Raw genomic sequence first — 13,289 nt, forward strand, 5'->3', positions numbered from 1 at the left:
GTTCCCCTCTCGGCCCTGCAGCCATTTCCCGCTCGGTCAGAGCAGTTCGGCACCGCGCAGGTAGCCGAGGCCTCTGAGGCAGCAGTACCTCAGTCACACGGGGTCCCCAGAACCCCGAACAAAATGAAGGGTTACCCCGGCGGGGGCAGGCAGCGAGGGGTGGGTCTGGGTGTATTTCCTCCTCCCACATAAACCCTTTTGTCCCGCTGCTCTCAAGAGTTGCACAGCTGTTTGGGAAGGTAAAACGGACTGCAAGCACTCGTGTGCAAGGGAGGGTTCGCGCCGACAAGTGCGTGGTGACACGCTTGGAGCCGCCGGGTCCCGGGTTTGGGTTACCTGGCCCCGGTCCCTGCCGTGGGGCATCGGGCCGTGCCAGTCCCCGGAGACTACAAGTCCCAGGAGGCACCGCGCGCAGCACGCACGCCTTCCCGCCTCCCCGGCTCTACTGCTATGCAAATATGATTCCGCGGCTCCGCCAATCCGCGGGCGGACTGGCGTCGTCACGTGGCGTGAAGCTTCCTTTCTCTGTGTGCCTCTCTTTCCTTCCTTGGCCGCCATCTTGTTCTCACCGCGTGTTGGGCTGCGGAGGATCCGCCGGACTCAGGTGAGACGTTTCCCGCGCCCGGCAGCACCGCTCTGCCGGCACGGCCTCCCTCACGCTTCCCTTCCCGGCGCCGGGCGGGCGGGGCGCCGCGGCAGCTCGGCCCTGGCCCCATCCGCCGCGCTGGGCCGTGGCGGGGCCGCTGGCGCTGGTCGTTCCCAGAGGAGCGGACGAGGGAGCGAGGCCTTGAGCTGGGACGCGGTGTGGTGAGGTCTGCCCTGGCTCGGGTGGCCCAATGACTCTCCCCCGGGGCCTCGGCGCCCCGGCCGGGCGGGGTTGCCCTGGCTCCCGAGGGACAGGGCCTTTGTCCTCTCCCGTTCCCCGTGTTTTGGGGGTGGCCAGCGAGCCTCCCTGCCGGCCCGAGTTCCTTCTCCCGCCCCGCTGGCGGAGTCCCTGTCCGTGTGGTGATCCTCCCGGCGGTGCTGGGGCCTCACTAGGTCCTTGCTCGCCCGCGGGAGCCCCGTCTCCCCCACCCCGTCGCTTCCCCGGCACAATCTAAATGCAGAGGGGTTTTTCCATTCATTGAGGGGATCACTGATGACTTATTGGGGCAGAGCAGCGAAATGGCTTCCTCGTGTTGGAAGGCTTGAGGTGTGTTTCCACCCATTACAGATTTTCAGGTCTTGTAGCCTTTAAAGGTCCCACCTGACCCATTGGAGAAGCCACTTGACTTAACTTCCCAGTCGATGAGTTGGAGGAATAGCTGCTAGAGGTTCATGTAAGAAATCTGTCAAGATGTGAACTTCACTGAGTTTGGAGCTGGTTTATTAGTTAAAAGTATTAGAGATTAATTGTTTAGAAATAATATTCAAAGAAGTGTAGTGATGAGTCTCTCCCTGGGCTCTGTTAAAGGTGTTTTCCTAGAAGCACTCGTGCTGTATGTGCTGATTTGGGTCTGTTCTGAGTAGTTCAGTCAAATGGTTACCACAGTAAACTAGGATACTAATTAGTACCTCAGCCTGATGCAAAATCAAATGTCCTGTTGGTTTGCCTCATCATGGTACAGATGCTGCAGCTAAACAGACTGCTGCTGGACCACTTGGTATTATTTAGGTGGTGTGGTGTTAAAGCTTTTTGTTTGTGTGTACTTGTTTGCACAGTTTTGGCGAATTTTTCATAAGTTTAACCCACTTCAATTTTAAGAGTACTTTTAAAATAGATTGAAAAAATTTTCCTAGTGTTTTGATGTTTAGTTTGTATTTGTATTTCATTCTTATTCTTTAGACGCAGCACTATGAACCAAGAAAAACTGGCCAAGCTTCAAGCACAGGTCCGAATAGGAGGAAAGGTAAGAAAACCGTCGGAGATGTACTGTTTTCTGTAATTTACAGGTCAAAGGAGAAACAACTCTGAAATTTATTTTTCAAGACGTAGTTCATGGTGGGGGGAATATACTTTGAGGCCTGAAAAATGTCTTTTGTGAGATCTGAAATGCAATCTTCTTTCAGTTCACAACTGCTAGATGAGTAGTTTCCAGTGTGTAAGCTTGCTTTTTACTTCAGTGACTTGTTGTGACCTGTGAAAGCTCAAGCTAAGCTTACGTGTTGGTTGTTCCAGTTCTGACTTTCTTTTGTCACGGCTGGGGAGTTCCTCCCTTTTTGCCAGCTCCAGGGCTTATCTGACTGCACTGAGCTGTTTCTTTTCTCTGAGCAGGTAACTAAATATGCCAAAAAAGCACGTAGTTTGTTCAGTGTTGGTGTTCATCTCCTAACTATAGGCAGGGTTGTACAAAAGTTTGTTGAGTAGGAATTCCAAAATTACTGTCTGGAACAGTATAAAAATGTTAATTACTTGGTTATAAAAGTGTGACCTTTTTCAGTCACTGTATATGTGCTTCATCCTTGAAAAAATAAAGTTCTTGGGGAAACTTTATTATATATTGCTTAATAGTAAGTAGTATTTTTGTAACTTGGCTTGTTGAAGGGGAAAATACTGCTACTGTTCGGTGTGTTTGGTCTTCTACATTTAAGAAAAACCTTAAAATTGAGACTGATGGGTAAAGCTGTAGATGAAGGGAAATCGATTGAGTGTTTTTGACAACTGAGCTTTCTTATAACTTAAGAGATATATGTTTGTTTAGAGTGCGCTGCAACTTTGAAAATTAAAGTGGTGTGAGGTTTTGAGCATAGCTGACTGTTCTCTTGATTCTTTTCCAGGGAACAGCTCGCAGAAAGAAGAAGGTGGTGCACAGAACAGCTACAGCTGATGACAAAAAACTTCAGAGTTCTCTCAAAAAACTGGCAGTAAATAACATTGCTGGCATTGAAGAGGTACAGTGATAAAATAAGTGTTTCTTGTTTGAAATGAAATTCACTGTATTTTGGTAGTGGTGTGGTTGGTTGGGGTTTGTTTTTTTTTTTTAACCACAGTTTTCTCTTCCACGCAAAAACTTACAGGCCTGGTTACCTATAGGTAAAGTTATTTGATATCTCATTTGCATTAATGCAGAGAGAGAAGGGAAAAGGTTCTACTGGCCAGATAGTGATTAAAGAAGCTAGTAAGCTTTTTGTCATGGATGTGTCTTGCATTCATCAGAGAACAAAACTTCTCCTGATTCTGGACTTTATGAACTTGATTACCTACTCTAAAGAGAAGAGCAGAAAACGCACATCTAAAGCAAGAATTGTGTGGTGCAGAACTTAAAGAAAAGCTTAAAAATACTTGGAATAGGAACTTGTGAGTCTGTATCAAAATTAGGTCCTTTTACTGCGTTAACGTTGCCAGAATTGTTTTGTGGTAGTCACAGGAGATGACATTTCTTACAACACAGCAAAAACTCTACAAAACCAGCTTCTGTGTAAGTAGGAATATAAAAGTTTCAGATGTTCCTTGAGTACCTGTATTTTACACGTATGAAACAAACAGAAACATGACATTTTCTGTAATGCTGTAGAGAGTGACGCTTATACGTGGGAGGAAGAGGTGTTCCCTTCATCATGAACTCAATATTACTGTAGTACTTGGTTAAAGCATAATAAAAGCAGGATTGCAAGATGCCTCCACTTAGTGCATACCTTTCTTCCAAAAGCAAATACAGATTCAGTGTAGAAGCCTGGCTTGCCTGTAAATTTTCATACCTCTGCTACGGAAGCACTTCAATTTGTCTGGTGACTTAAGCTTGATGCGTATATGCTGAGCTATATGGACCCAAAGAAGGACACACACTTTTGGGTTTTAGTTTGTTTGTTTGTTTTCACACAGAGTATAAGTTCTCTAGTCAGATACAGTTATTAAGGATTTTAAATGCCTTAACGTGAATGACTATAACGCAGCATGCTTCTACCTCGATAGCTAGGTACATAACTGCAGTATGTTGTTGTATTCAGGTGCACCCAAGTTGACCTTGGTAAACTTTGTGTAGATAGAACAGTTTGGGGAGGCTAGTAATGGGGAGTCCAACATTAGTAGCTCATCCGTGTGGTTTTTAAGAGGCCTTTAATTAAGAGGACAACTGCACTCGAAGCCTTTAGCATTTCCCCATGTGCAAAGGACAGGACATCTTTTAGTCTTTGGAGGAAGGCAACACACCTGGTTTTCCTGTTAAAAATGTATTTTGAACTCTGCTGCTGTGTGAAGATGTTTTTATATTTTAGATTTCTTCTTTAGTTCCTGAATTTCTGTTTTCTCCCTGTAATTTCTACTAAAAACAGTGCTTACTAGTTTTGTCACATAAATTTACTACTATTTGGTTGGCTGGGTAGAACTCTCTTCCTTTTTTCAGGCAAAATTATTTTCCACATAACCATAGTTTAGCCATGCCTGGAAGAAAAACCTTTTTGACTTTCCATTCTGTCTCCCTTTAAGTTAAAAAAAATATAACATAAACCCATACAAATATGCCAGTATAAACTCTGATGATAGGAGCAAAGCAGGCTGCTATACTGGCTGTAAAACTTGATTCTTGGTGATTCAGAAGACCAGGGAAGAGGAGAGCAGGATCACTGTATGAGGTCCTTAGTCTTAAAAGAGCCATCATGGAATTACTGGGAAGGTGTTAGAAGCCTGTTCCAGTGTGGTTGGTGCATAAACCTCCAGTGCTGTGTGTGTAGGAAGCATCCTTGCCTTGGGCAGCTTCAGCAAATAGGCCAGGTTATGAATCTTGTGCCTTTGCCAGTTCTGCTGCAGAAACAATATAATTTTCCTGATGGGTGACACAGATAGCTGTGAAGGGCGATGTCTTAAACTGATGTGGCAAGGCACTTCTGTCAGAGCTTTTAGTTCCTAAAGAGTTACCACAGAGCTGAAGATTTGATTTCTGTCTTTTCCCTAGACGTTCCTGACGCTAACTCATTTCTGCCTTGCACTCTAATAACCTGTGTGTGTGTTTTTTGCCTTTGTTAAAGATACACATGATTTGTATGGTAACATACAATCCTTGCAAATTTATTACTTAGTATTTAGATAAGTGTATTTTATGAAGGAACCATAGCTCTTGAATTCTACCTTTTCATATAGTATATTACTTCCAGATTAGGTGGTGGTAATTCCAGGTGCTTTTATCATGGCTATATTATTATCTAGGAAAAGTGCTAGTTTTGTAAATTTTTGTAGTATTTTAAATCTAGATTTGAATTAATAACTTATAATGCTTGTTCAACAAGATACTGCAACATTTTGGTAAATGTTGTTAATATATTTAAACAGGTGAACATGATAAAAGATGATGGAACAGTTATTCACTTCAACAACCCCAAGGTTCAAGCTTCCCTCTCTGCTAACACTTTTGCAATTACTGGTCATGCAGAGGCTAAACCGATCACAGAAATGCTTCCAGGCATCTTAAGCCAGCTTGGTGCTGACAGCTTAACAAGTCTCAGGAAGTTAGCTGAACAATTCCCAAGACAAGGTAGGTCTCTTGGAATCTTTTCTCGCCGATTTAAAGAATGTACGAAGAATTAGAAGTTAAAACCCAAATTTAACATCAGCATTTGTGACTTACAAAGCCATGAAAAATATATGTGCTTTTATTTATTTGCCACTGTTGGGAAAATATGGAGGGGGAACATCTTTTTTTTTGTTCTTGTTGATTCAAGATTCTATATATGCAGCCCCTGATTTAAAAAAAAAATTAAATTTGATAAGTTGGGCATGCTGTGATTCCAGGTGTGCAACTGTGAAGGACAAAATACTTAGGAAAGCAAGTTTACATTTTTACTTGGAAAAACTCCACAGGTTCTTTTTGTCAGAGAGTAGATTCTGTTTTCTTTGTTCATACAAAACATATTTCTATTGTGGATCTCTCCCCCTTCATAAAGAAACGTGTTCTTTAGCTTCAACTCTAGAATTCCCTTTGGAATTAAACCAAGAATTTTTTAATGAAATCTTTGATTTTTAATTAATTTTAAAAAGAAAAATCAAAGTTTTTAATGTGATTCTTTATTTTCTACTAATTTTAAACCCATGAGAGCATGCGGGAGGCATGTATATATGTGGTATAACTACCACTGTAGTTTCACAGTTAAGAAGTCAAGTGTGGGGACAGTTCCAGTTTAGACTGTTACAGCCGTTAAAAAGACCGTAACTGGACGTGTTGCTATTGTCTCTGTTTGGAACTGGGAAATACACTACCTGTTCTCATGTTTTCAATAAGTAGTTATTCTTTCTAAATAATTTAAATTTATTGTGTTTCACGTTCAGGGTTTTAATTGAGAGTACTTAAAAGCAAAGGGTTTATTTTTCCTTCTTCTTAACCAATATTTAAAATATCTTTTGAAATTTAGAAAGATGGATTGTCATAAGCATATTTCTTCAAAACAACCTCAGTACCAATAGATACTTACTATGCTTGCTTTAGATGGTACAGGAAGCCAGACCAATGAGAAGAAATACTTTATTTTTCAAATTCTTGCATTTCTCTAGATTACTTGTAGCACGTTCCACGACTTACAGAAGACTAGGTTTGATACAGGACCCTTGATAAGGAAATGCTTTTTTTTACAGTTGTGGCCCCTTGGTAATTGAATCATATGATGTTGGCCCCTGATTGGTACCACGTTATCATTGCATTGAAACCCATGACTTGAGTTAGAAGGTTTAGTCATGCTGGTTTTTTTCTGTATCATTTGATCTTTCACTAACTCTGCTTTAATACCCCTAAGCATTTGAAAATGGCTATGCTAATACTTTGGTACAAGAATGTTCACAAGCAGACCTTTGGGTCATGCTAATCACTGTTGATACCCAGTCATTTGTCTGTTTGTCACTGTTGGGGGTTGGGGAAACAATTCCTTTTTTCACCTCTATGCTTTTTATTTTGTTGTGTGATTGTCCCTAATTCTGTATAATGAGAACTCAGCACCAAATTTCTTTTTATAGTGTTGGATAGTAAAGCACCAAAATCTGAAGATATTGATGAAGAAGATGATGATGTCCCAGGTAGGCACATACACACTTCTATGTCCATTTAATGTATAAATATTTCAATATGTGCATTCAAATATTTAGCTCTTGATGTGGTCATACTTCTCACTTGCTAAGGGAGGCTTCACATGCTGGGCAGCATTAAAACATGACTTTGGATTCAGCTTTTGAAAAAAAGGCTTACCTTCTGCAAAGTGCTGAATCCCTAAGTGAACACAGGTTAAAATACTTTCAAGGAGATTGAACAGGTGATCTGAATATCTAAATAGGGTTTTAGGGCTGCAAAATGACATGACTGGCATAATCATCAGGTTGTATCTAAATCAGAGTCTGGGGTGGGGATTTTTATTTCTGTAGTAGAAGAAACAAAACTTATGTCAGTATCTGAAAGCCTCTCAGTAAATAAATGTCAGATCTTAATTTGTCGATGGATAACTGTCTGTCAGTCACCACATTCTACTGTATCTATCAGGTTGATGTACTAGCTAAAACAACAAACTGGTGGACTCAGAGGTTCAATTCCTCATGGTCTGGCGCTGGTTTATTTCTTTGTAACCTTGCATAAAAATTCAGTTCTGTAAAATCTTCTGTTTCTTGGAGTACAGCAGTTAATGGGTGCCTAACTTCAGGCCTTTTTAAAGAATGCTGATGACTTGAGACTCAACTGCAGCTAGTGGACCTCTTCTGGAAATCAGATCTTAATCGCTTTGTGTTAGAACTCACACTCTTCTGAGTGCTCCTGCATTTCTGTGTTTTTCTGTATATTCAAACAGACCATGTTTTCTAAAGCGCTTTGAAATCTGCCCATAAAAACCAGTGTACATAAGTATAGTTAAGAACTACTTAGCCTTTCCTATAATATGCATTTTCATTAAACTGATGGAGGTAATGTTACTGGGCATTACTGCATTAAATGTCTTCATCTCTTTCAGATCTCGTAGAAAACTTTGATGAAGCATCAAAGAATGAAGCTAACTAAAACATTAATAGTTCTGGAAGCTGGCATGGACTAGATTTAAGAAATCAGCTATGTGGTTCCAAAGTTTTAAAGAAACAGAGAACATCATCTGTTAATAGTTCAGTAATATAAATATTTTGTATTTTTATGATGCTGTTTGTTCAGCATTTTCTGTCAGTTGATTTTGCATTTTGCACTTACTCCCAGGATCTACTCTTTTGGTCAAAAGGAAATGTCAGTGCAGTTTGAGGGGTGTGTGCATGTGCGTGTGTGTATGTGTGTGGGTGTACATATAGTGGAGAACAAATTGGAGAACACTTATTTAACCTTTTCCCCTTTTCCTTTGGAAGTAGAAATGAAATGAATCTTCAGCATTGTTACTTTTGATCATCTCCAAATAGTGCACAGAAGATGTAGTTAAGATGAAAATTTTGTCCGCATTTTGTGACCTGGAGGCATTACACCATTAAAACTTGGGTTTAATTTGCTGTTAACTATTGTACTTGCAGATGTTTCTCATCCCTGTTGAAATCTACACATGGTATTTGTTATCAACCTTACATTGATTGCAGGTGATACCGAAAACGAGACGTTTTACCGGCTTGTTTGGTACAGTAGCTTTTTGAAAAAGAAAACTTGGTCTCAGAAAAGTGTGCTTCTTTTTAACCTTTCTCAACTTTTTTTCTTGTCTCTAACCTTTTGAGACAAGCTGATGTTTGACTTCTTCCACTTAGGCTTAGCAGTATGTTCTCCTGTTGATTATGTAGAGTATTTCCCATGTCAAAAGGAAAACGAACACCTTGGTTCTCTACCATCAGGTCACTTCCTAAACTCGGATGTCTAGTTGGTAACAGTCCAGTGCACCAGTTTTGCACAGTAACAGATTTTTGCTTGAATAACTTCAAGCTGTTCTCTTGGCGTGACTGCATTTACTAGCAGCTGATGATCCACTGTCATTCTTACAGCACTAGGAATTAAATGCACTGTGTGAGCAGCAATTAAGGTGGGAGGAAAGAGTTGTTGACATTTTGCCTTGCCTCCTGCTGGGCAGCTTGTGCAATGACTGGCTCTAAAGGGATCTTATTTTTTTTTTGCCTGTAACTTACCTTTGCCTATAACCTACCTCTAGGTTTGGTGTCATCTATGTAGTAGCTTCTTAAAACCCACAAATGCTCCTCGGGCATAAGGAGGGCATTGGGAGGTACTGTTGGTACAGTGCAGTATTTATGACCTTTCTTTAAAATGCTTAATGTGAACCCATTTTTCTCAGAGGCTCTTTCAAGGTTCTTGATGTAATGTGCATCACAGTATAGTTAGACATCATGGTAACCTGTGTCAAGGGCAGCTGTGGCTTAAGAAAGCCGTTTTTTCCTCTACATCTGTCACTTAACTATGGCTTAATTGGAACATATCAGCTTTTTCTGTAGGCTCATATGCTAGAGAACTGTAAAAGTACAAGGTAAACAGTACATGAGTTCTGTAAAACCATGAAAGCAGAGCTGTAGTGGTTCGTCATCTGAACTCCTGCATTTATTTTATAGCCTTTGTTCGGTTTTTCCTGTTATATTTTATATACTACATGGATCTTACTACAAAATAAAATAACAGTACAAAAGAGGAAGTGTCCCCTCTTGTGTGTTATGTCCTCCTCCCACCAGCAGTAGCTGAGGAACGGCAGGTGGATGCAGCAGCTCTTTCAAACTGCTGCGTCCTTGCTGGCATGGACTGAGGAAGGTACATGCAGGATCAGGGAGGATCCTGGTAGAGCTTTAGGACTTCATGCTCTGTATACACACTGCTATTTTCTGTGCAGTGTTGAATGAAACCTTGGTTTGTTGTATGGCCAGTCTTAAATCAGCTGCAGATGCGTTTGTTCTGCTCATAAGGAAGAGAGGTCTTAATGAACATGTGAACGGGCACACTGAATAATTGCCTTTTTCTGCCTCTGCAAGCTCAAAGAGAAACTGAAGGAGAGTGGGAAACAGGTATTTGCTGTGTTACTCCGTTTGCTTAAGGGGCGTGAATGAAGAACATTGCAAAGTAGCAACTGTACTGAGTTTGTGTGGGATATCCCCTCCCCCTAAATACTAAACAGATACTGAAAATACGTGCTCATTGGTTTCTGATGTAGGAAGCATGTCAAGAGTAATTTGGTAAGAGATTAGGCTTTGGAAACAATGATTCCCTAAGTTAATGTAGTTGAACTTTCTGATTCCTACAAAATACTCATTTAATTTTTGCTCTTGGTCATGGCAACTTACATGTTAAACCCTCACTTTCTCCTATGTTTGACAACCAGTAAACTAACTAAATATGCTAGCTTATGTAGTTATATTATCTTCAGTTTTTTCATTGTATCTGGAAACAGTCAACCACTTATGATTTGCTGCTGGAAATATTAGAGCTTATCAGTCATTAAACTGATTTTAATTAAAAAGTGACCCATCAAGGCTGCTGTGGGAAAAGCTCTTTTTCTTCATTTTTGTTCGTGATATAACTCAAACAGTGTTTGTACATGCTGATGAGAAACGCAGTTACTAAAAGTAGTTTTGGGGAGTGTTGCTACAATAAAGACTCCCCGCGTGAAGGTGAACATTAAAAAGTTCTTTGCTTGCCTTGAAGAATGATAACCACTGTACTTGTGAAGCTCTTGAGCTTACTTGCTCACTACTTAAACACTGTTGACATACTAAAGATACTGGTAAAGATACTGACGTATTAAGGAACTTAGCAGTGATTTGAAAATAGGAAGACAGAGCAGAAAGTAAGTTGAAACATCTTTTGGAATGTATGCAAGAGACTCGGAGGTGAATTGATGAAGACCAAACAATCAAGACCTTGGCAAAAAGACTGCAAAAAGACAAGAAAAAAGCAGCCTGCCCTGACTGCTAGTAGGTTTGTGTAGTTTGCTGGTTTACAGATGGGAAACCTGAGACTGGCTGGCTTTTCTTGGACAGGAGAGCAAGTCTGTAAAAACCTGCGGTTGTGGTGCATTTTCTCTATGAAAAGAAAAAAATGTTGGCCTGTGATGGGTGGCAGAGATTACAGTACAGTCAGTGATGCTGGAGACTTGACACTGAGTACTGGCAAGGGACGTCTTGTGCAGCACTCAATAACAGCGTAAGTTTGTTGGTAGGGTGGAAGGAGTTGATAGAAAAGGAACATTAACATATAACATTAACATATAATACAGACCTTGGAAGAAAAATAGGGTTCAGGTGAATTTTTTTTCTTTTTAACTTTTGCTAGGTAGGAGTATTTGAAGAGCGCACAAAAAGATAAGGATTAATTTAGAACCGCTAGTGAAGTTTTACTGAAATATGGTGATAATTCACTAATATTTGTCAACTTTCCATGGGAACCAGGTGTTGCTATGAACTCCTGCCAGGATCTTCACAAATAATGTTTTGGATTTGGTGTGTACAAAATGAGCACTGGAGGCCTTACAGATTATTTAATTACTGAGCAGTGTATTGATTTGCCAGTGGATTGCTGTTAACAGGAATGAACTGAGGAAGCTGTAACAGTACAGTAGATCTGTGCTATATGTAAGAGATGATCTCATGCTTCTACTGAGGAATGTCCCAGGAGGGATCCTCCCAAGTTTCCCTGGAATTGGCTGTGCTGCTCCAAACAGCAGGGGTGTATGGAGGGGCTGAGCAAACTGCCCTGTAGGTGAAGGTGAGGGAGTGAATTCTTCCACTGGCCCTTAAGACTAGTCCCCTTTTATTTGAAGACAGTGATGGTGTGTTCGGCAAAGTGGACAAACAGATTGTTCTAGAGATCAAGATTACGCTAATTAGATGATCCATGTTTTGTACTCGAGCAAATGAAGTGATGCAGAACAGAAGCCCATCCCAACACTGGCCAAAACAACTTCACAGAAGTGACAGCAAAGTACAGGGAAAATTGTTCTTCATGTTTAACTGTTTGCTTTCCCATCAAGTAATGTTTGGTTTTGGTTTTTTTTTTTACACCCCCCCCCCCCCCCCCCCCTTCCATTTTTCAAAGACCCGTTTGCAGACACTGAAGAACTTAATGGATTTATTCAGAAACATGGGGGCTGCGGTGTCCATCAAGGACTCAGGTAGCCAGCAAAGCAAGTGAAGAGAATAATTCTAAAAATGGGTCATCTTGGTATGTTTGAATGGAAGCAGGTTGATAGCTAGAGCAGCATTTTTGAGAACTGGGCTCTTGTTTCAGGCTCTGGCACTGTGTTTGGCAAGAAAAACTAAACTCTTACATCTTCCAGTGCCTTAGTTTGCCTTTATTTCAGGAGCACTGTTCTACCTCTTATAATGTATGTGTTACATAAATTAATGAACACAAAACCTGGGTGCTTCTTGAGAGAAAAGTGCTACATCTGTGCAAATGGTATAAAAAGCTACTTCCACGTGATAAACACATACTATTTTGTGGGCTGTCAGTACTATTAAACACCCTCTCACTAAACAACAGACCCACAGCTTGCTCAGATGCTATTTTTTCTTGGCAACCTGGTATCTGTCAGATTCTGAAATATTAGGCAGCGTTTTCTTGAACTTTGCATTGCAGATGGATTTCATAACTATGCTAAATTAGTTGCTGCTTTGGAATAAAATGAGATTATCTGCTCTTTTGAGTTCTTGAAGGTGGTTTTGATATTTTTGACAAAGTATCAGTGCTAAGGCAAACCTTGAAACAAAAAATTATGTGCCAAGGCCTCTGGACTTTTCAGTGCATGTATCCTATCTGAATAAAAGGAGTTATGCGACCTCTTGCCCTTCCTTGCAACATCCCTGCAGCAGGTATAGTAACTGCTTTTGTCAAAAAGTAATATTAGAAAGTATTTAATGTATTTTGAGGTTGTGTAATGCAATTTGGTGACAAAGAAGAGCCAGTGCCATGTGACCAGCTTTCTACAGACATTGGGAAATGTGGCGCAAACTCTATTTTGAGAACAGCAGATCTGATTTTGAGGCCATATGTGAAGATGGAAATTTCCAAGCAATGCAAATTATTGCCAGACATAGGTAAGTGAAGACTTAAAATGAGCAGCATACCAGACCTTTGCACACCAAAAGTGGAGTTCCTTGAAAGGTCTTGACCAATCTCAGGCTTCCCTGCCACCAAGGGAGAAAGTCTTCCACTTCCTTTGCCTTCCCAAGCACCAGCAGTAGGAGTTGGGTCTGAGGTCAACTGCATAAGCTTGCTCATTTGCTTGTAAATGACCTTTTTTTGTTGTTGTTGTAAAGAGTTTTCAGATGGTTTTCAGCTCACCTCACTGTTAAGGCTGACCATGCAGTTCTGTGCAGCAGTACTGGCACATGCTGAAAGCTTGACCCTTCTTCCTCCTGACAGCTTGGTTTGTTTGACTTAGCCAGCTTGTGA

General features: G+C 41.0%; 1 protein-coding gene across 1 annotated transcript; it reads left to right on the forward strand.

Moving 5' to 3' along the window:
• Window positions 1-505: 505 nt before the first annotated feature.
• BTF3L4 (basic transcription factor 3 like 4) lies at window positions 506-9,536 on the forward strand. Its single transcript, XM_086462052.1, has 6 exons — window positions 506-604; window positions 1,826-1,889; window positions 2,758-2,871; window positions 5,246-5,447; window positions 6,917-6,976; window positions 7,894-9,536. The coding sequence occupies exons 2-6, from the start codon at window positions 1,836-1,838 to the stop codon at window positions 7,938-7,940; spliced, it is 477 nt and encodes a 158-aa protein (XP_086318178.1). The 5' UTR covers window positions 506-604; window positions 1,826-1,835; the 3' UTR covers window positions 7,941-9,536.
• Window positions 9,537-13,289: the final 3,753 nt, after the last annotated feature.

Source organism: Leptosomus discolor, chromosome 3, assembly GCF_034619465.1.
Source record: "Leptosomus discolor isolate bLepDis1 chromosome 3, bLepDis1.hap2, whole genome shotgun sequence".
Lineage (NCBI taxonomy): Eukaryota > Metazoa > Chordata > Aves > Leptosomiformes > Leptosomidae > Leptosomus > Leptosomus discolor.

Excerpts from the sequence above, each read along its gene's own strand:
- BTF3L4 (XM_086462052.1), top strand. The coding sequence starts at position 1,836 with ATGAACCAAGAAAAACTGGCCAAGCTTCAAGCACAGGTCCGAATAGGA. Across the intron at positions 2,872-5,245 it reads ACATTGCTGGCATTGAAGAG|GTGAACATGATAAAAGATGA; the intron begins GTACAGTGATAA and ends ATATTTAAACAG. Across the intron at positions 6,977-7,893 it reads AGAAGATGATGATGTCCCAG|ATCTCGTAGAAAACTTTGAT; the intron begins GTAGGCACATAC and ends CATCTCTTTCAG.